At 37.6% G+C, this 22,613-nt stretch overlaps 1 protein-coding gene across 1 annotated transcript; it reads right to left on the bottom strand.

The window, feature by feature from the left end:
• Window positions 1-1,007: 1,007 nt before the first annotated feature.
• Window positions 1,008-4,725, bottom strand: LOC134474326 (zinc finger protein 791-like). The gene is made up of 3 exons (XM_063241867.1): window positions 4,606-4,725; window positions 4,356-4,416; window positions 1,008-2,789 (listed from the first exon to the last, which is right to left on the bottom strand). The coding sequence occupies exons 1-3, from the start codon at window positions 4,637-4,639 to the stop codon at window positions 1,859-1,861; spliced, it is 1,026 nt and encodes a 341-aa protein (XP_063097937.1). The 5' UTR covers window positions 4,640-4,725; the 3' UTR covers window positions 1,008-1,858.
• Window positions 4,726-22,613: the final 17,888 nt, after the last annotated feature.

The following is a 22,613-nucleotide window of genomic DNA, read 5'->3' as shown; positions in this document are numbered from 1 at the left end:
AGTAGTTGCCTCTACTCTTGGACTTGATACCAGCAAGCATACCAAGTGTGAATAAAATCAGTCAAGGCCAAATAACATTCAAACAAACCAGCTTAAAATAAGATCAGTCAGAGTAAGACAATGTTACTAATACAGGGTTTCAGTTTTAGCTAATAGGAAATTAAGGACAATTACCATCATGGTATAACCTGCCATTTTTGGGTTATCTCTCTGTGCCCTCAAATCTAATATGAGTAGACAGACCAGAACAAAATATAATCAAACTAAACAGAGCAACAGAAATACTGTAGCTTTTACATCCTAATACACTTTTAACAATGTGCTCTGCCTTCTTTTTTTAAAGGCAATTCCTCACCTTTCTCCTTCTCAGGATACTGTTATTCACTGTTCAGAGTGATATTAGTTTAGTCTCTTATGTTCAATTTCAGCATACATAAAAATAAAGATGTCTACTACGAAGAGAATGAGACACATTATGGTAATCATTATCAACTTCCCCAAAATCAGTCTTGAAGATCAAAAAAGCCTGCATCATCCTGTAATTATTTGATTAGTTCTATAATGTTCAGTATATATTCAATGCTTGTGAAGATGGAACAACTATTTTGAAGAAAACTAGAGACAGTAAGATAAAAAATGAACATCTCAGTGGACTTGCTTTGAAACCTGTGTTTCCTTAACTTGTTTCTTTATGAACTGTTCTGTTTTGTCATGTTTAATCTTACCATCTTTAAGAAGAAAAAACAAGTTTGTAGAACAGATAAGCATATTAATAAGTTTTTGTTGGATCACTGAGGTGAACAGTTTGCAGTGTCATTATTTGAATATCACTTTGTATGCTTTAATTTTGTAACTTGAACATTTACTTCTAAGATGACAATATGTAACTAATCAACTAGTGATTTCTTATTGTTTATTTTTCAGAAATTCTGTATTATTTCTACACTTTTTGGTTTTTTTCTTTAAATAAAAATAATTCACAAAAATATAAAAATTAAGGTTTAAAGACAAAATATTAAGTACATAGACACTATCCATACTTGAAAGTGAAAAGCCCATTTCAGTTTACCATGTTTAATTACAAGATGTCATGTTGAAGCACAAAGACACTTTAAAAAATCTAAAGAGGTATAAGTGATTAACTGCAAACCATACAAAATATGTACTTGAGTAGAGCACCATTTCAAATTTGTCATTTCTGGAAAATTTGTGAAGAAATATTGACATCAAACTTCTGTATTGATTATTTCTTCAGGTTTACTTGGAATTTTTAAAGTAAACTTAGATTTAAACTGTCTGAAGTGTGCTGATTTTTCTATGTATTTAACAACAAACACGGATGGCCATATTTCTCACATTGTTAATGCCCATAGGATAAAGTGAGCTCTTTCAGATATGTAACAATGATCATGTGTGCTGAGAGTATTTTCATAACACATAGGATTTATCTCTTGTGTGAGCTTGTTCACGTATTTCACTTGCAATCTGGCTACTGAAAGTGTCTCCACTTGCTTACGTAGCCAGTAGTTCTTCCCAGTGTGAATTCTTTCATGTGTTTTGCAATGACTGTGGTAAAAGCTTTGCCACATTGTTATATACATAGGTTTTCTCACCAGAGTGGAGTCATTGATGTATTTTACAAAATCCATGTGTGGTGAAAGCTTTCCCACATTCTTCACATAAACAGGGTTTCTCAACATTGTAAATTTTTTCATGTATTGGACAATGAGCATTTCTGCCGAAACCTTTCCCACATTCCTTACATATATAAGTTTTCTGCCCAGTGTGAACTTTTTCATGCATTATGCAATATGTACTTGTGCTCAAAAAATTCTCATGATGCTTATATACACTGGTTCTACCATTGCTTACATACATAGGGTTTCTCTCCAGTGTGAATTCTTTCATGTATTTTACAGTTTGCCCGTGTGTTAAAAGCTTTCCCACATTGCTTACATACATAGGGTTTCTCTCCAGTGTGAATTCTTTCATGTATTTTACAATTTGCCCATGTGTTAAAAGCTTTCCCACATTGCTTACATACATATGGTTTCACTCCAGTGTGAATTCTTTCATGAACCCTACAATATGCACGTGCGTTAAAAGCTTTCCCACATTGCTCACATACATATGGTTTGTCTCCACTGTGAATTCTTTCATGTTGCTTACAAGCTCCATGCTGGGTAAAACCTTTCCCACATTGCTTACATATATAGGGTTTCTCTCCAGTGTGAATTCTTTCATGTATTTTACAGTTTGTCTGTGTGTTAAAAGCTTTCCCACATTGCTTACATACATAGGGTTTCTCTCCAGTGTGAATTCTTTCATGTATTTGACAATTTGCCCGTGTGTTAAAAGCTTTCCCACATTGCTTACATACATATGGTTTCTCTCCAGTGTGAATTCTTTCATGTTCCTTACAACATCCAGGTCTGGTAAAAGCTTTCCCACATTGCTTACATACATAGGGTTTGTCTCCAGTGTGAATCCTTTCATGTACTTTACAATTTGTCCGTGTGTTAAAAGCTTTCCCACATTTCTTACATACATATGGTTTCACTCCAGTGTGAATTATTTCATGTTGCTTACAATGTCGAGATTTGGTGAACCCTTTTCCACATTGCTGACATACATAGGCTTTCTCCTCACTGCCATATTTTTCATGGATCTGAACATTGTGGTGTGTTTCTGCTTCTTTCACATTTACATTAACTTCTGCAGTACGAAGGAATACTTCTTTACACTGATTCCAACATGTATGTCCATAGGATTTCCCTACCTTGTCATTTCTGTAAAAAAAAAAAAAAATCACATATCGGATTGATAAACATATTACTAAGTTTTTATTGGAGATTTGAACAAAATTGTTTGCAGTCTCGCTGTTTGAATCCCCACAACATATGTTTCACTTTTGTATTTTACAATTTGCCCATGTGCTATTTCATTAACTATTTCTATGAGCATCATATGTCATCACTGTCTTTAGATTTCTTACTGTTTATTTTCACTTTGAAAGTGGTATCATTTCTACTTACTTTGTTTTTTTAGTCTTTCCTTACATTAAATAAAAAAAGAAACGTTCACAGTGAAATGGGTCTCAGTTTAATGATTGCATTAATGTAAAGTTCTGTTTTTAAAGCCTGCTAAGAAACTCTGACCATGAAGTAACAGAATGGCCTTGTAAGACATGTTGAAAACAAACATTCCCAAAAGACTGGTACACATTTAGAAATCTTAAAATTTGGTACCTTTTGAAATGCAGAATCTTTATCTTCACTTTGGGCATGGGTATATATGTGTATCACATACAGATCATTATGATATGTTTCCCCATCACAATCTCCCTTCCGCCCTTAACCTGTAGTTCCCTTTTCCATATGGTCAGTCTTACTTTTCTCTATTAACTCTTTCTTTTCATTCCACAATTTATATTTTGGTTTTTCATCTAAGAGAAACCCTGTGAACTTTTAGGTTTCATAGCTGAGCTATTTCACCGAAATGATGGGAGAAAGAACCAACTATTTCTCATGGCAAATGACATTATATTCTTTATTTTTTGACATTATATAATGCATTTTTTTCTTTTCCATGCTGGGAATGAACAACAGCTATTACCATAAAATCTATAGCTTTTTAAATGTGTTTTAAGAGGTTTTCACTGATCATTAAGCTGTGACATTTGAACTTGAATTTGCAATTCTGCAAATTCTGATTCCTAGTGTGCTGGGTTTACAAGAATGCACAATCACAAAGAGTCTATTAACATTTTCCTTCTCCACAAATCCAGTGATAGATAGCTAAGCTTCTTCAAGGCCTGATCTATTATAACTTGATCTGCTTTGTATATGAGTAAGCATGTATCAGTATTTTATGTGAATTTTGAATTTTTAAAAATATATCCAGGACAAGTATGAGGGGATCAATTTCTAGAGACAACTGCACACTGATATTCAGTATGAGTGCAATTAACATTCTACCAGCCTTCTAAGAATTTTAGTCGCAATGGCTGATTCTTCAGAGCATGGCTTGGAAACACAAAAACTCTGTTTTATTTCAAATTCTATTGCAATCTTAGCAATTTTTAGATGATGAATGTGTTGTATTCACATATATATATGGGTAGAAAAACTGAAGAGAGAATGTCATAACTCAAAGCGTATGCCTTTCATACACATCTATATGCAATGCCATACATTTTCTTGATTTAATCCACTCATTATATATACCCTAGCTTATACGTCTTTGGAGAATATTACTGACAATAAATTGAATGGTGCCTCATTTATTTGGTGGTATTTTTCTGCTGACTCACTAATTACTCAGGAACATTCCTTCTCCTTATGAGTGCGAATTACCTTAAGTATCTCCAGTAAATTTTGCATTCGTTTTCAGCTTCCTGGATATCCCCAAGTCCTCCTGAATTGTAGACATAGAATTACCAGTGCTCATTAGAATAATACATACATATTAATAGATTTTGTTTAGAGTTATGATATAATGTGTCCAAGTCTGAGCTATTTTTAAAAATATTTTCACGTTGTTTTTAATGAAACAGCGACATACAACATTCTGACAGCATGAATGACAAAAGTATTTTGTCCTTACCTATTGCAGTCATGTTCCTAAAGGTTTCACCCATTACATCTCTGTAGAGGTTCTTTTGGGATGGACTCAGCAAAGTCCACTCCTCATTGCTGAAGTTCACGACCACATCCTCAAAGGTCACCACCTCCTAAAGGATCATACATATATTTCTCACATGAAGGTTGAGACACCAGGTTTGGGATATCGTAAATTCTCTCCTACAAATCTGAATCAAAAGCAAAGTGTGGTGGTATATATCTATAATGCCAGCACTCAAAATGCTGAGGCAGGATGGTTTCAGTGAGTTCAGGGCAATTCTAGGCTCCATAGGGTGTTAAAATTTAGCTGATGTACATATAGAAAGCTTGTCTCAATAAAACAAAACCAAACTAAACAAATACAACCAAACAAAACAGCTGAATGAAGACTGATTTCTTCAAATTTAAATCCATGTTTTGCTCATTAATTTTGTATATATACACATTTTTGAAGACAGCAAGTTTGATGATAGATTGCAACTCACTGCTAATGTAACAGTGAAATAAGAGCACTGATTCTTGTGCTGAGTCATGGCAAGATTCCCTGTATACTGTCTCTAAAGCAGAGCTCACAGTGAGAAGCCTGCAGGACCAGCATCCACAAAGCACAGAGGCAGATAAATATCCCATCAGTCAACTGGGAAGCCAAGCAAGGACCTCCCTTCCCTGATAAGTGGTGGCAATGTGGCAGACTATGGCCCATCCAGGGGCAAACCATGAGCAGTTCCTGAGATCCATACCGTGCTGGAATTTAGGACACTTGGAAGGCAAGCAAGCACCACTTCTCCCTGATAAGCGGAAGCAGTCTGGCAGAATGTGGCCCTTCCAGAGGGAGAACCAGCAGCAGCTCCTGAGAGCCACACCATGTGGGAACTTTGGATGCTGTGAAACCAAAGAAGCAGCCTGTTTCCCTACTAAGCAATAGTGAACCTACTGATGCAAGGTCTAGAATATAACATCCCCTTTGCCTACCCCTCTTCTCCTGTCACCCCCTGTTAGCAAAGGGAACCAGAAATCTGAGCTTCTCCTGGGAAGCAGACCATAACAAATAAGGGGGACTTCCTTGTACTATCTCTTTGAAGGCAAATATTTTTTTTATTACTGTTTTGCTCTATTCTGATTAATGGTATTGCTCTATTCAATATTCTGTTTTGATAAGTACTATAATGTTCTGTATTTCATCTCATTTTAATATACGTGTTCAAAAGAACAACTATTATAAAGATAATAAAATATGCTGTGATACATATTACTGTTATCCCAGTAACCTGTCGTGAAGTAGTGTACCAATTTCACTGTATGATCTTATTCGGCCTTTTTATGCCTTGTTCTGTTGTAATTTACCACTTTCAAAATTTAAAAAAAGAAATAAAAAATCTCATCAATCACTTTGATAGGCTACAGATAATGTCTCTTCAAATCTCATTTAGGCCAGTGAGTATTTTGTTCTTAATATACTTCAGCAGCATTTTGAAACATGAATTTGGTTTCATAGAACAAAACATAAATAACATCCAATATGGTACACAAATAATAACTCAAATGTTAGTGGAAAATACTGTTTTTAAAAAATAAGTATATAAAATGGAACCAGGCCCAAGCTGTAATTTACAGCTCACTGTCACCAAGCGATCACTTTCAATTCAGATATAAGAAATATATCTTGGGAGGCTGGTGAAGGAGTTCTTCCTTAAATTTTGGGCTATCCTAAGTTACAGAGCTGTATAAAATAGAGAAACCCTGACTGTGACACCCCACAGACAAAGTGAAACTTGAAAAGAGAATTCATAAGACACCTTTGGTTTGTTTTTAAGAATTATAGCCATACAATATGGAAAAATTCCAACAATATTGACACTTTCTGAGAAACAATGTGGATATCTGCCATACAACAAAGAAAACACTTGCATAGTTGGGTATTTAGCTCAGTGGCATGAACGCCTGCCTGGAAAGCATAGGTCAGGAGTTTGATCCTTGGTACAAAAAAATCCACATTTTACCTTCATGACACTGGGGCATAATTAGAGATAATCCAAGTTAGATCTCAAGTATGGAACAGAAAATTCATGGGTTGGCAAGGATGTGAAATACTGATTGTTGCCAGAGCTGGTGTTGATCACCTCAAGGAAGCAATCAGAACCCAACTTTAACTTCATACTTACTCTAAGAACTACCTGAATTTCAGTGAAGACCCTCTCTGTTGTATGTCCTGCTATTGGCTTCCTGCATCCTGTCAGTCACTTGCACATCCTTTCCATGCTCCTCTGATCCATCCTCAGCAGGAAACCCTTCATGCCAAACAATTGATATCACTGCAAAATTTCTATTTAGAGCATCTCCTTTACACCACTTAGTAAAGTCCATTGCAGAGCATTTCCATATTTAAACTGTCTATGAACAACCAAACTACTAAATCAGGTCTTAATTCAGATGACACCCCTATTCCTTTCCGTTTAGAACGGTGTGATGTGTATATGTCCCTGCAAATGCCTAAATTTTGGCATTTTTGATGATAATTTAACAGGTAGCCCTTTGTGGAATTCGTCATTAACAAATTTTTACCCTGTCCTTGATAACACTTTCATATTTGCTTCATTGTTCTCAAACTTCAAAACTCTATGGCTGTGCTCACAAACCTAGTCTGTGAGCAGGGGTGCCACATAAATAATTAAGTATGTTCAGAAATTATTTTGCACTGTTCTGTATACTACACAGGAGTTTACCAGGTGTTTGGGAAGCCTTCCTCTACTGAGGCACATTACTGCACATCTCTGAATTCTCAGGACTTTGCCACTACCTGTCATGATGATGGAAATATGAGAACATACTATAAATATAGGAGACCACTATAAATACAAAAAAGCCAAAGTTTAATTTGAGCCATTGTGACTATAAGGCCCTGCATTACAGGCATTAATGAACTTTGGACATTCCAGATCAGCTACTCTGGGGAAAGAGAGCACAGACCTAGCTCATTACTGCTCTACAAGCTACAAAAAGCATCATAGTCAGGGTCTTCCCAAGCTCTTTCCAATGCCTAAGATTGTGGAGTTACCTGGCCAGCAGTGAATTTCAAAGATGATACTTGAATCTGCTGCTGTCATAGTGGAGCCAGGGTTCTGGGGACCCCAAATCACTCTTGCCAACAGCAAGAGGCAAAAGGGACAGTGAATGACCCATGGCCAATGCTTGAGGACCTCAGGAGCTGAAGCTAACTAAATACCTGAGGCTCCAGACACCAGAACTACTCCTAAATACTTGTAACTGGTTTCACCCAATCCACCCTATCTCTGGGCTCCCATCCACAACCTCACCATTCCATGGCTCCAAGATCTCTCAGCTTCTTTGCTAATCAGGCCACAGGACATCAAAAGTACTAAATGAGATCCAAAAAGCATTTTGCTACCAGTATTGTACTCAGAACAGGTAAATCATGATGAGACATCAGAAGAGACAGAAGTCACAGCCAGCAATAGCCGTCGGATTGGACAGTTCATATAGCCTGCCCCTTCATCACTGATTGACTCCTGCTCTACTGCCCTCCTTCTGAGTCAAGAATAAACAGGGAAAGGAACCCCTCCCTGCAACAGAGAATCCAAAATGATAGACTGTAGTGCAGAAGCTTCTTGAGCTGCCATTCTTCTACAGTGGTGAACTCAGCTCAACAGAGGACTGTTTGTACTGAAGAGCTTTACCTCAGGCTTTTAATTTTCAAATCCATTTGATTTCAAGGAAAAAAGAACACATCAACTAAAATTAAACGTCAAAACATGTTAATCAGGGGGCAACACTGGTATATACATTGCACATTGTCATCCCCATGTCATTCACATAGAGCACAAGACATCTGTAATCAATTTTCCAAATAGTACTGTTACAGGGAACCTGAGTTATTTAAATAGTATTCGCAGGAGACAGGGCTAGGTCCCCCAAGGAGCCCATGCAGGAGACCAGATACCTTGCAACTATGGGGAAGACTGACACCTCATGCTATGGGCCAAGGCTGAAGACAAATGAAAAGCAAATACATCCATATCCTAAGGATTGATATTCTAAATAGTTCCCTAGCACTCTGAGGAAGTCAGAAGTCACCATTGAAAGGAATGTTTCCTGTTAAAGACTGACTTTCTACATAGTTCCTGTCATCCTGATGACCTCAGTAGTCACCCTCCCAAACCCCTAAGGGAAGTCACAGCTGCCTAAGAATGCCTGCTTTCTATGTGACTCCCTTCCCTCTTTGTTCCCAATTTAATCAACTTTACCTGAACTTATAATCTTATTGGCTACCTTAGCTCTGTCCCATCTTATGCCCATCTGCATTGTGAGTTCCTAGTTTTCCCCTCCTTAAACTAATTTCACCACATGATTTTACTCTATAAAGATCCCTAGAAAGGACAGTATTTGGCAACCTGCTCAGGACCCCTTCTCTGTCTCAGGCAGCTTTCTTTCTCTCAATAAGTATATTCTTCTGTTAATTTCTGTTGTTCCTAAAATTCAGTCTTTGACTTTACAGAACAAAAACCTCATATCAGACATAGCATACCTGGAGATTGATTTTGCTATAGCAATATCAGTATAAACTTTTCTCTTTCTGGAAGTCAGAGAAATCAGTTGTAGTTTATATTACACAATGTTGAACTCACCTTGCCAGGGATACTTGCATTGAAGGCCTTTATCCCTGCCTTTAAGTGCTGCTTCTTTTTTTGAAAGTGAACTGATCTGTAATTTTGGTTATGGTATCGACAATGCATTAAGGAATTGAATCAAAATATTTCTTATGAATGGCTTATCTCCAGCCATGGAGGAAGACAGATAGCAAAAATTCTTTGTTTTGATTTCTTCATTCAATCCAAAGGATGTACTTGAAAGAGTTTTGCCCTAGAAAAATTACCAGACCTCATAGTGGTAGTTCAAGGTGGAAGAAGGTGAACTCAGGGATGCTTACTCACATGGCCACTTCCTCTTTTCTCCTTGATTACAACATCCTCTTTCTTTCCCAGGGGCCTAAAGAAAATTCCCATTAGCTCCTAGCATGACATCAATGTCCCCTCCAAGCACCACATCCAGTCAAAAGTCACATATACCCCGTAACCCCATAGTCAGTCAGAAAAAAATAAAAGCCAAGCCCTTAGTGGCTGTGGGCTTGTCTCCACATTCTTTAAATAAAAGGCCACTTTTACATTCTTATATTCAGCTTTTCTATTGTGCTAAGCTACCTCCTGAGTAATATCAGTAATCTAACCCACTTTAAACCATTTTCACCACATGATTTTATTCTATAAAGTCCCTATAAAAGCAAAGTCCTTTGCTATCTGCTCAGAATCCCTCCTGTTTCTCTCAGACAGAAGCTTTCTGATAGGATTTTTGGTGTAGTAAAGAAGAGAATATAAAGTCAAAATGGCCTTTATTCTAAATATATGGAGAGAACCCCATGACCAATGGGGGTCTCACTTTTTCTTTTGGAAGTGTGTGGGTGGCATACATATAGTTTTTGACTTGGGTGGTGCTTAAAGGTGGCATTGCTGATATGCAAGTAGCTGATTGAGATTCTTTTCTGGCCACAGGTAAGTTGAGTAGGGAAAAGGAAAGTGACTTCCAGGTAAAAGTCCCCTGGTTCCACCTCCCACTCCCAAAATATCCTATTTAGAGCAAAATACTTTCACTTTCTCTCTATCACTAAATATATTCTGCTCTTCAACTCTGTTGTTCCTAAAATTCATTCTTGCACTTTAGAGAACACAAACTCATACCAGACATAGAAGGTCAGGAATTGCATTCCACTTTATCACGGTATGGTTGCCTGTATTTCTAACTAACTCAGCTGTCTGTAACTTTAAGAATTGTTTATCTATTTGACTTGGAGTAATTGTAGCAAATAAATGTTCTTAATGGATATAGGGAAATATATCATTAAATTGAAAAAATGTTTATCACAGTTTTTCTAGCTAGCATCAGCCAACATTTTCAACTTTCAAATATGTGGGAAAACAAAAACTAAAAACAACTCAGAAAATAGCTATCCTTTAGGGGACAGTACATCATTCATTGTAATTGCCATGTTATCTGCAGGTATTTCATAGACCAAAAAAGAAACATTGAGCCTCTTAATTAACAAGCATAAGTTTCAATAAATGTGCTCATAGCACTGCATTGTTGACAACTGTGAATTTTTTTTTTGTATGAGAGATTGAACTCATGACCTTGTACTCTCCAGGCAGCTCCTTGTATCACTGAGCTCAATCCCCAGCCCAAACAACTTTAGATACTAAATATGACTATTAACAATGTTTAATTTGCCATTGACATATTTAATTATAAATTTTGTAAACCTACATTTTCACGAATGAAATTATTTTCTTTCCTTGCAGTTTAAATTACATTTTTTTTTAGGTACCAAGGATCAAAGTTACAACCTAGCCCTTTCCAGGCAGGCATTTCTGTCTGCTGAGCTAAATCCCTGGCCTGTATTAATATTTTTAAATGTATAAACATCAGTTAATTCACTCAAATACTATTGTGATTTTAGCACAGGATGTCAATGTAGAAAGAAATTGATACACAATGGGAGAGGAACTGGAACTTCAAAGAGTCAATGCAAAAAACTAAATACAACAATCACTGCTACAGGCACAGCTGAAGAAAGCCAGAACTGAAGATGAAGATGCAGTGACCAGGTCTACATGCTCCTGCAGAGAAAACAACAGCTTGAAATGTACTACAGTTACCACAACCTCCTCCAAGAAGTTCAGATAGGCATCAATTACCATACTCAATGAGCAGAACAACTGGACTGTTGTTCCCACAAAATGCCTTGGCTCTTTCCACATAACTTTTCTGGCTTATTTGTTCCCCTGATGAACAATATTAATTAAGCAGCTATAAGCTTATAGGTTGATTGTAGTCTGAGACACACACTGTACCCACATTGTGACTTTCCTGTATAAATGACCCCTGACAATAGGTCTGTGGCCAAAACACTGAAGGCCACTCCTGAAAATCCAGGGATATTCTTGTCTCATTTTTTTCTAAGAAAATTTTTTATCTTCTTTTGGTTTGTAACTTCCTCACTTCTCAATGTTGTGAGCCATTAAATTTGGTGCAGTTGCCATCAAACATGGCAGAATTATATTTCTCTTATTTCAATCTAAATATGAAATGTCTGTTAAAGGCCATGTTCCAAAGCCTGGATTTCAAGCTGCTTGTTTGCCTTGAGCTTAACATTTCCATGAGCTTTTATAAGTCCTCCATTTAGTGAACTGCAAATGTATTGGAGGAAGGAGGTCACTGTTGTGCTGTAGCACTATAGGTGTCATTCCTAAATCTGTGTTTGTCACTGCCTCCTGCATACCACTACATGGCCTTTCTTCTTCTGCATCATCATTCAATAATTCCCATTTTGCATAAGTCAACTTTCACTCAGCTCTATTATTGATCTTTTTAAATAGTCTTTCTATCACCTTGGTTGTTTATTATTTTCATTTTAGTTTTTGCTTTAAAGACATAGTCTCACTTTGGAGTTCTGGCCAGCCTTGCACTCACTATGTAGGTTAGGCTGTCTTTGAATACATGGCCATTCTCCTGTTCCAGCCTCTTCATTGCTGGGGAAAAGAGGTGGGCATCATAGCACATGGCATTTGTCTTATTATCCTCTCCTTTAAACTACTATTCTTTCATTTCAGTGGCACTGTCATTTAATCTTGGTGTTTGCTTGTGTCAGTAAAGGTTTCTGAAGCTTGCGTTGAGTTTGTGAACAACAATACAGGAATCCAAGCAACCCAATTGAGAAATGTGGAATTTCATTAGATGGTCTCAGGACTACTTGTACACAGAACCCCCACACCTATTTCAAGATCTAAACAAGAGGCTTTGAACTGGAAAGTTACAGATGTTTTAAAAGATAGAATCACAAAAAGATCCTGTTGGAAATCATTTAGCTAGAATCTTATAATATTTTTTGGATGACAACTGTATTCTGCTTCTTCTGTTGAGCAGGTCAGTTTATTTCTTTGGGTATAGCTCATTTTGCTTTTCTCCTGGGACTTCTACCCTGAGTGATTTTCCATTTTTCAGGGTAAAATACAGGGCACTAGTTAAACGCAATGCTCAAGATGGCATCTATTATGACAAGGTACAACACAGCTAAAATTACAAGCCTCAATATATTCTAGGGTAAAAATACACATATCTATAAACCCAGCACTCAAGAGCCTGACACAGGAGTGCTGCTTTGAGGTTAGGGCAATTCTGCACTCCATAAGGGGTTCAAATCTAGCTGACATCCATAGAGAAAACCTGTCTCAATAAAACAAAACTAAACTAAACAAATAAAACCAAAGAAAACAGCTGAATGGAGACTGATTTCTTCAAATCTTAATTCCATATCTTGGGGATTCATTTTTTGTATATACACATTTTTGAGACAGCAAATTTGATACTATATTGCAACTCACAGCTAATGTAACAGCCAAATAGGAGCACAGATTCTTGTGCTGAGTCACTGCAAGAGTCTCTGTGCACTGTCTCTAGTGCAGAGCTTATAATGAGAACCTATAGGCCCAGCATCCATAAAGCACAGAGGCAGACAAACATCTCATCAATCACTCTGATGTACTACCAATGATATCTCTTCAAATCTCAATTAGGCCCCTAAGTCCTTTGTTCTTAATATACTTAAGCAGCATTTTGATATTTGAATTTGGTTTCACAGAACAAAACATAAATAACATCAAATATGGTACATAAATAATAACTCAAATGTTCACGGAAAACTGCTGTATGTAAAAAACATATAAACAATGAAACCAAGTGCAAGCTTCCAATTATACCTCAGTGTCAACAAGTGATCACTTTCCACTCAGATAGAAGAAATATATCTTGGGAGGCTGATGCAGGAGAACTTCCTTGAGTTTGGGGCTAGCCTAAGTTACAGAGCTGTCTGAAATAGATAAACCCTGACTGAGATACCCCACAGACAATGTGAAACTTGAAAAGTGACTGCATAAGACACTTTTGGTTTGCTTTAAAAAATTTAGCCATGCAATATAGAAAAATTCCACAATGTTCAACATTTTCTGAGAAAAAAGGTTGATATCATCCATAATATACAGAAAACACTTTCAGAGCTGGGTATTTAACTAGCAGCATGAAAACCTAACTTGCAAGCTTGAGATCATGAGTTCCATCCTTGGTACAAAAAAAATTAAAATTTCATCTTCATTATACTGGGTCATAATTTGAGATAATCAAAACTAGATCTCAAGTGAAGAACACAGAATTCATGGGTTGACAGGGAGTGGAATACTGATTGTTAGCAGAGCTGGTGTTATTCTCCTCAAGGAAGATATCATAATTCAATTTGAACTGCATGCTTACCCTAAGAACTACCTGACTTTCAGTCAAGACCCTCTCTGTTGTATGTCCTGCTATTTGCACACAGTGTCCTGCTGGTCACTTCCACATCCTTTCCATGTTCGTCTGATCCACCCTAAGCAGAAAACCCTTCATGCCTAAACTATTGATATCCCTGCACAATTTCAATTTAGGGCATCTCCTTTACAGGAATTAGTAAAGTCCATTACAGAGCATTTCCATATTTAAACAATGTATATGATCAACCAAGCTATTAAATTAGCTCTTAACTCAGAGATAACACCCATATTCCTTTCCATTCAGAAGGATATCATGTATTTATATGCTCATACAAATGACTACATTTAGGCATTTTTCAGTGAGAATTTAACAGGCACCCCTTTCTGAAATTTGTCCTTAGCAAGCACACTTTACCCTGCCCTTGATGACACTTTTATATCTGCTTTTTTTTCTCAAAATTCAAACCTCTATGGCTGTTCTCACAAACATAGTCTATGAGCACATGTGTCACATGAAGTATGTTCAGAAATTCTTTGCACTATTATTTATCATACACAGGAGTTCACCAGGTGTTTGGAAAGCCTTCCTGCACTGAAGCACATCACTATACATCTCTGAATTCTCTTGATTTGCCAACACCTGTCATGAGGTTGGAAATGCAAGAACATACCAGAAATTTAGGCAATCCCTATAAATACAAAAAAGTACAGGTTTAAGGAGTGCCTTTGTGGATATGAGGCCCTGCATTACATACATTTATAAACTTTAGAACATCAAGATTGCTTATCCCTGGAATGAGAGCAGAGACCAAGCTCAGTAATGCTGCGCCAGCTACAAAATGCATCAGAGTCAGGGGCTTCCCAAGCTGCTTCCCCTGCTCCTTATGATGGAGGTGCCAGGACAGTAGAAAATTTCAAAGATGATACTCCAGTCTGGTGCTATCATAGTTAATTCAGGGTTCTGGGGACACAGAATCATCCTTGTTCCCAGCAGGAGAAAAAGGGAAAGTGGACGACCCAAGGCCAATGCTAGAAGAGCTCAGGAGCTGAAGCTAACTAAATACCTGAGTCTACACACACCAGAACTGCTTCTAACCACTTGTAACTGGTTTCTCCCAATTCCACCCTATTTATGGGCTCCCATCCAAGGCCTCACCATTCCGTGGCTAGAAGGTCTCCCAGATTCTTTGCTAATCAGGCCACAGGACTTCGAAACCAGTAAATGAGATCCAGCAAGCATTCTGCTCCCAGTTTTGTAGTCCAAACAGGTAAAAAATGTGTACACACCGGAAAAGACCCAAGAGACCTCCTGCCACAGCTCGCCTGATTGGACATTTCATATAGCCCGCCTCTTCATCACTGATTGACTGCTGCACTACTGTCTTCTTTCTGAGTCCAAAATAAACAGGGAAAGGAACTCCTTCCTGCAAGAGAGGATCCCAAATGTTAGAAAGTAGTCAGAGACTTCTGAAGCTGGTTGTCTTCAACAGTGTTGATCTCAACTACACAGAGGAATATGTGTACCAAAGTGCCTTACCTCAGGATTTTCATTTCCAAATCCATTTCATTTCAAGGATAAAAAGAAAAAATAAAACTAAATTTCAAAACGTATGAATTGTGGGGCAACACTGGTATATACGTTGCACACTGTCATCCCAGATCATTCACCCAGAGCACAAGACATCTGTATTCAATTTTCCTAAAAGTACTGTTAGGTGGAGCTGAGTTAGTTAATTATGATTAGCAATGAGACAGGGCTGGGTCCTCTGAGGAGCCCATCCAGAAACCCAGATACCTTGCAACTATGGAGAAGATGGACAACTCCTGCTATGGGCTAAGCCTCAAGACAGAATATCAACAACTTCATCCATATCCTAAGGACTGATATTCTAAATAGTTCCTTAGCACAATGAGGAAGTCAGGAGTCACCATTCAAAGAAATGTATCCTCATAAAGACGGACATTTTAAATAGTTCCTATTATCCTGATGACCTCAGTAGTCATCCCCCCAACCCCTAAGGGAAGATTCACTGTTGCCTAACAATGCCTGCTTCCTGTGTGACTCCCTTCCCCTTTTGTTATCAATTTAATCATCTTTACCTGAACTATTTATCTTATTGGCTACCATAGCCCTGCCCCATCTTATGCCCATCTGCATTGTGAGTTCCCAGTTTTCCCACCCTTCAAACCGGCTCACCACATGATTTTACTTTATAAAAGTCCTTGGAAAATACAGTCTTTGCCCACCCAGTCAGGACACATTTGCTCTCTCTCTCACACAGCTTTCTTTCTTCCAATAATTATATTATCTTGACTTCTGTTTTTTCTAAAATTCATTTTTTGACTTCAGAGAACACAAACTCATACCAGACATAGTAGACCTGGAGTTTCATTACCCTATAGCAATAACAGTGTAAATTTTTCTCTTTCTTGAAGTCAGAGAAATCAGTAAATGATTGTATTCTTAAATGTTGATCTCACCTCTTAAGGGACATTTGCATTTAAAAGCTTTATCCCTGCCTTTTAGTTCTGCTTTTGTTTTCTGAATGTGAACTGATCTGTAGTTTTGTTTATGCTATCTACAGTGCATTAAGGAAATGACTGGAAATTTTCCTTATGAATTGTTTACCACTAACCATGGGAGAAGACACATAGCAAAAATTCTTTATTTTCATTTCTTAATTTAAACTGAAGGATGTCCTTTAAAGAGTTTTGCCCTAGAATAAATTACAGGACATCATGGTGGTAGTTCAGTGTGGAAGGTCAAATCAGGGGTGCTTACCCATATGGCTACTTCCTCGTTTTTCCCTGAATACAACTTCCTCATTCCTTTCCCAGGGGCCAAAAGAAAATTCCAGTCAGCTCCTTACATGATATCAATGTCAGTGCCAGCACCACCAAATTTCAGATAAACCCTATAATCCCATAATCCATCAGAAAATAAGGCAAACCCTTGTTGGCTTTAGGCTCCTCTCCACATTCTTTAAATAGAAAGGACACTGCTACTTTTTCTTATATTCTGTGAAGGGGTTTTGGCCCAGACAGGACTCTGTAGCTGGGAAAGCCTCAACCAGAAGCAGGAAGACCCTATCTCCCCCACCCCTAGGAATTTAGCTGTGAAGCCATCTTCCTGCACCTGGAAATTTACCTATGGTGCCCAATCTATGACCAGTGGGCTACCTGTGCATCACTAATGCTCTCCTTAGGTTCCAACCAAAACCGAGGCTGCTTACACACCCCCATCCCACGTATCCACCAGAAAGATCACCTGACTCCAGTAGTGGGGGGGGGTGCCAGACGTCTCTCTCTATGTTCTCAGAATAAAGGCCTCTTTTTGTTTTATACTTCTCATCTTTTGGAAATAATCCTATCATTGGGTTTCTCTATTGGGCCACAAAATTCTAACAGTACTGGTTCTTGTCTATGTATGAAGCTAATTTACCTCCTCAGTAATTCACATGCTCTATGCCGTGAGTATCCAATGGAAATTAATGCAGTGGGCTTTTGCTTCACTGTATCAGTGTCAATGCAGTGAATTTAATCCTAAGATAAAAATAAATCTTCATACAAGTTTCAAAATAGAATTATTCATCAAAATATATATAGCCAAGGTCCAAGAGGCCTACAGACAGCTTTCAATAATATAATAGAAGCCTTCTAGAAACTGAAAGAATACACAGTTTATCTAATTAAAAGTTGTTCAATCAGCCAATAATGTAGAAATTTTTTCTGAACAATTATAGGTGAACCTTCTCTTTTGTAAGATATAAACTAATGCCATGGCAAAGTCTATCTCTTGCTAAATAATACAATCAAAGCAAGTATTTTACACTTATAATGACTGTTGTATATAATTTTAGATATTGCCACCACTATAATCACTGTGAATTGTATTAATCACTTGAAACTGCAGGAAAAGAAATAAATTTCAGACATTATAAAAGTATAGTCATGTTAATTTGGCTCATGTTAATGGTTGAGGGGAATGAAACTCCTTACCTACTATATATCTGGTATAAGTTTGTGTTCCCTAAAATTGAAGAATGAATTTTAGGAATGATGGAGTTTAAGAGTGGAATATATTTATTGGGAGAAGGAAAGCTTCTGTCTGAGAGACAGGAAAGTTCTGAGTGGTTTGCTAAAGACTCTGTCTTTTTGAGAAACTTGTATAGAGTTAAACCATGGGGTTAGATGGGTCCAGGGGAGGGGAAAAATGGGAATCTGAAAGTTAAGCATAAGGTGGGATAGAAATGTGGTCAACCAATAAGGCTAATTGCTCAGGTAAAATTGATTAAATTGGGAGCAAATTGGGAGAGCAAGTCATAGTAAGTGGGCAGGTTTAAGAGCAGAGACTCTTCTTTTAGAGGGTTGGGATGGGGGCTCTTGAGTTCCTCAGGGTGATCAGAGAACTATTTGGACTGTTGCTCCTTAGCACTTGGTTGTATTTAATTTACCTTTTGTTTTGAGATTTGGCCCACAGCAGGAGGTGATTGTCTCTTCCAGTCCTGCAAGCAATGTGAACTTATTTTCTGGCTCCTTTGAGGGGCAAGCCTTGTTTTTACAGGCAGCTGAGTTAGTTAGAAATATATAGTCAGGGAGACAGGATTAGGTCCTAGATGTAGCCAGCTCAGAAGCCCACATACCTTGCAGCTATGTGAAGACAGATACCTCCTATTATGGGACAGGCCTCAAGAGAAAATACCAAGCAAATGCATCCATGTTCTAATAATTGATTTTCTAAATAGTTCCCTGTCACCCTGCTGAAGTCAGGAGTCATCCTTGCAATCCCATAGAGGAGAGTTACTGCTTTGTAAAATGCCTGATTTCTATGACCTCGCTTCCCCATTTGTCTGCAGTGTAAATGATTTTGCCCGAACTATTAATTATACTGGCTAAACGTAGCTCTGTCCAAAGTTATGCCCATCTGCCTTGTGAGTTCCCAATTTCCCCCACATTAAACCCATCTCACCCCATGATTTTATTCTATAAAGTCCTTAGAAGATACAAAGTCCTTGGCAAGCCACTTATGACCCCTCCTGTTCTCTCAGACAGAAGCTTTCTGATAGGGTTTTCACTGTGGTAAAGGAGAGAATATAAAGCAAAAATGGCCTTTATTCTAAGAAGGTGGATCACATGACCACTAGATGTCTGCCTTTTTCTGCTGGATACATGGTGAGGGGACTTATATCTACTTTTTAAAAAAATTTTATTTAAGGAGAAAAAAAGCAGAGAAAGTGTACAAGTTATATAGATTTACAGAAAAAAAAACAGTAGGAAATCACTAGTTAATGGATTACATATTGTCATGTTAGAAATAATTGTTCAAGTCACAAAATTAAAGCTTGTAAAGTGGACATTCCAACAATGATACTGCAAACAATTCTGTTCAATGATCCAATAAAACTCTGTGATATCATTTTCTATCTTATACACTTAAATATACATGCAGTTATATAGTTTAGAGCACTTTCTTTTCCTCTCTTTTGTATAATGACTATTACACCTTTTGGGTTTCATTGCTCCCACGGTTCTAATTACTTTTTTGGAAGAGAGTAAAACCAAATGTGACATAACAGAACAGAATCGGTCAAATCAAAAGGGTGGACATAATAGATAATGTAAAAACATAATACAAGGTAATCAACAATGGTTACCATAATGCCTCCTGCTATCTCTAATAGAATTTCCTATATCATTAGTTATAATAAAATTGAACCAAACAGTAAAGAACAAAACCGACAAAACCAAAACATTGGAGACATTGTAGGTCTTCAAAAGTAGATAAAAGTCAATGAGAATGGGCATTATAATGAATCTCATTATCTTCACAGCTGATGCCTAAACTTTCAAACCTGATACTATCCAGTAAAACAGAATAGGGCAATATCAGTCAAAAACAAGATGTTGAGAGTAATACAGGGCTTTAAATCGAGATAATGGAAAGTCAAAGTGGGTTACTGTAATATATCCTGCTATTTTTATTTATTTTTCCCTTAATTAAAAGGATAAAGATAAAAAAGTAAATAATGGAGTGGAGCTTGAGATAAAAGAGGGCATAACAGCAAAGCAGCGCAGATCAAAACAACCATTTAAGCAGAATAGTGTTTCACCATCAGATAATCCTGACATAAAAGTAGTTACCATATTGTCTCTTTCCTTGAAATCCTTGAGTACAACTTCGTATACTGTAGTTTGACTGTGGTGGTGCTTAAAGGTGTCATTGCTGATGTGCCAGTAGCTGATTGGGACTCTTTTCCTGCCACAACTAAGTTGCCTAAGGGAGAGGTAAGTGACCTCAGGGTAAATGTCCCCTGGCCTGCTTCCCACTGTGGTAATATCCTATCTAGAGCAAAAACCTTTCATTTTTTTCTCTCAGTAGTATATTCTGCTCTTTACCTCCTTTGTTCCTAAAATTCATTCTTCTATTTTATAGAACACAAACTCCTACCAGACATAGTAGGTCAGGAGTTTCATTCCATTATATAACTATCTGACTGCCTATATTTCTGACTAACACAGCCTATGTAACATTAAGAATTATTTATTTATTTCACTTAGCATAATTGTAGCAAATAAAATGTACTTAGTGGATGTAGTGAAATATCCAATAAAATTGAAAAAAAATATTATCACAGTTTCTCTATCATCACCAGTCATTTTCATCTTTCAACGATATGGGGAAAAATAAGAGCAGCTCTTAGCAAATAGCAGTGGTATAGTGCACAGTGTATTATTCACTGTAGTTACCATGTTATTTGTAGGTGTATGACCGGTGTCGCAAAGCAGACTCTAAGGGCTCCGTCCTCATGTAAGAACAAAGGGGTCTTTATTATTCCATGCACACGGGGTCCTCTAAACAGGTGGAAATGGAGAACCCCGAGTTGGGGCAAGGCTGGTGCTTTTAAGGGGGAAAAAAACGCAATGTAAGTGTTTTTTTGTACAGAAGCCAATCACAGCAGTTAGAGCGGGATAGTTGGCAGTCTGTCCATTTGTGGTTGGTTAGCTCATCAGGGATGACCAGCGGGTCAGAGTTAATTAACTGTCTTGTTCTGCACAACTTATCTTTAGGACACCTGGTTTCTGTATGGTTCGAGTTTGACATGTTTCACAACCCTGATTAGCATAACCAGCAGGCTCTATCTCTGAGTTCCCTGGCACAGCACAGCCCGAGCATATCACAGCTGCAGATGTTTTCTTTGATCTTCCTGCAGGGCTGAGTTAGGACTGAGTCATGAGGCCCAGTGCTGTTTCTAGCTGAGAAACAGCATCTTGTTTTTAACCTGTAAATTTCTGGTCCTTCATAGGTACTTCATAGACAACAAAAGAAACATTGAGCTTTTTAATGAACAACTATCAATTTCAATAGTTGTGCTCATAGCAATACAGGGTTGATAACTGTAGATTTTTCTTTGGTACCAGGGATTGAACTCCTGACCTTGTGCTTGCCAGGCAGGTGCTTTGACCACTGAGCTCAATATGCAGCCTAACATCTTTAGATTCCAAATATGATTATTACCAATGTTTAATTTGCCATTGACATATTTAATTAAAAATCTTGTTAATCTACATCTTCAATGAAATTATTTTCTTTCATTGCAGTTTAAAACACTTTTTTTTTTTAGGTACCAGGGATGAAACTCACAACCTAGCACTTCTCAGGCAGGTGCTTCTGCTGGCTGAGTTAAATCCCAGGCACACATCAAATAATATTTCATTAAACGTTTAAATGTTACTTTATCCATTCAAATGGTATTGTTATTTTACTAGAGGAGGTCAAAGTAGAGAGGAATTGATATACAGTCAGAGGGAAAATGGAAACTCAAAGGAGTCAGTGTAAAAACCTAAACACAACCATCCCTGCTAGAGGTACAACTGAAGAAAGCCAGAAGGTTAAGATGCAGTGACCATGTCTACATGCCTCCTGGAGAGAAAAACAACAGCTTGAAATGTACTACAGTTACCACCACCTCATCCAGGAAGTCCAGAGAGGCATCAGTTACCATACTCAATGACAAGAACAACTGGATTATTTTTCCCACAAAATGCCTTGGATCTTTCAACATACTTTTTCTGGGTGACTTCTTCCAAGGGTTGAATAATATTAGTTAAGCCACCACAAGTTTATAGGTTGATTGTAGTTAGAGACTCACAATGTACCCGCATTGTAACTTTCCTGTAAAATGACCCCTGACAATAGGTCTGTGCCTTAAACACTGAAGAACATTCCTGAAAATCCAGGGCTATTCTTCTCTCTTTTTCCCAGAAAACTTTCTGAACTTCTTTTGATTTGTGACTTCATTCCTCAATGTTGTGAATCAACCAACTTGGTGCATTTGACATCAAACAGGGCAGCATTATATTTGTCCTATTTCAATTTGAACATGAAATATCTGCTAAAGGCCATGTTCCAAAGCCTTTGTGTGAAGTTACTTGCTTGCTGTGATTTTAAGATTTCCATGAGCTTTTGGACCTCTTCATTCTAGCAAATTGCACATTTATTGGAGGAAGGAGGTCACTGTTGTGCTGTGGCACCAGAGGCACCATTTCTAACTCTGTATTTGTCACTGCTGCCCAGATGCTACTACATGGCCAGCTTTCTTCCACAACATCATTCCATAATTGC

The sequence above is a fragment of the Cavia porcellus genome, unplaced genomic scaffold, assembly GCF_034190915.1.
Source record: "Cavia porcellus strain 051 isolate PalLab524CR breed Dunkin Hartley unplaced genomic scaffold, mCavPor4.1 scaffold_32, whole genome shotgun sequence".
Classification (NCBI taxonomy): Eukaryota; Metazoa; Chordata; class Mammalia; order Rodentia; family Caviidae; genus Cavia; species Cavia porcellus.
This window is presented reverse-complemented; position numbering and strand designations above follow the sequence as displayed.

Bases quoted from the DNA above. Each gene is read 5' to 3' on its own strand.
- LOC134474326 (XM_063241867.1), bottom strand. From the start codon at position 4,639: ATGGGTGAAACCTTTAGGAACATGACTGCAATAG. The intron at 4,417-4,605 runs GTAAGGACAAAA...TCTACAATTCAG, and splicing joins TAGGAACATGACTGCAATAG to GAGGACTTGGGGATATCCAG. The intron at 2,790-4,355 runs GTAATTCGCACT...TTTTTTTTACAG, and splicing joins ATTTACTGGAGATACTTAAG to AAATGACAAGGTAGGGAAAT.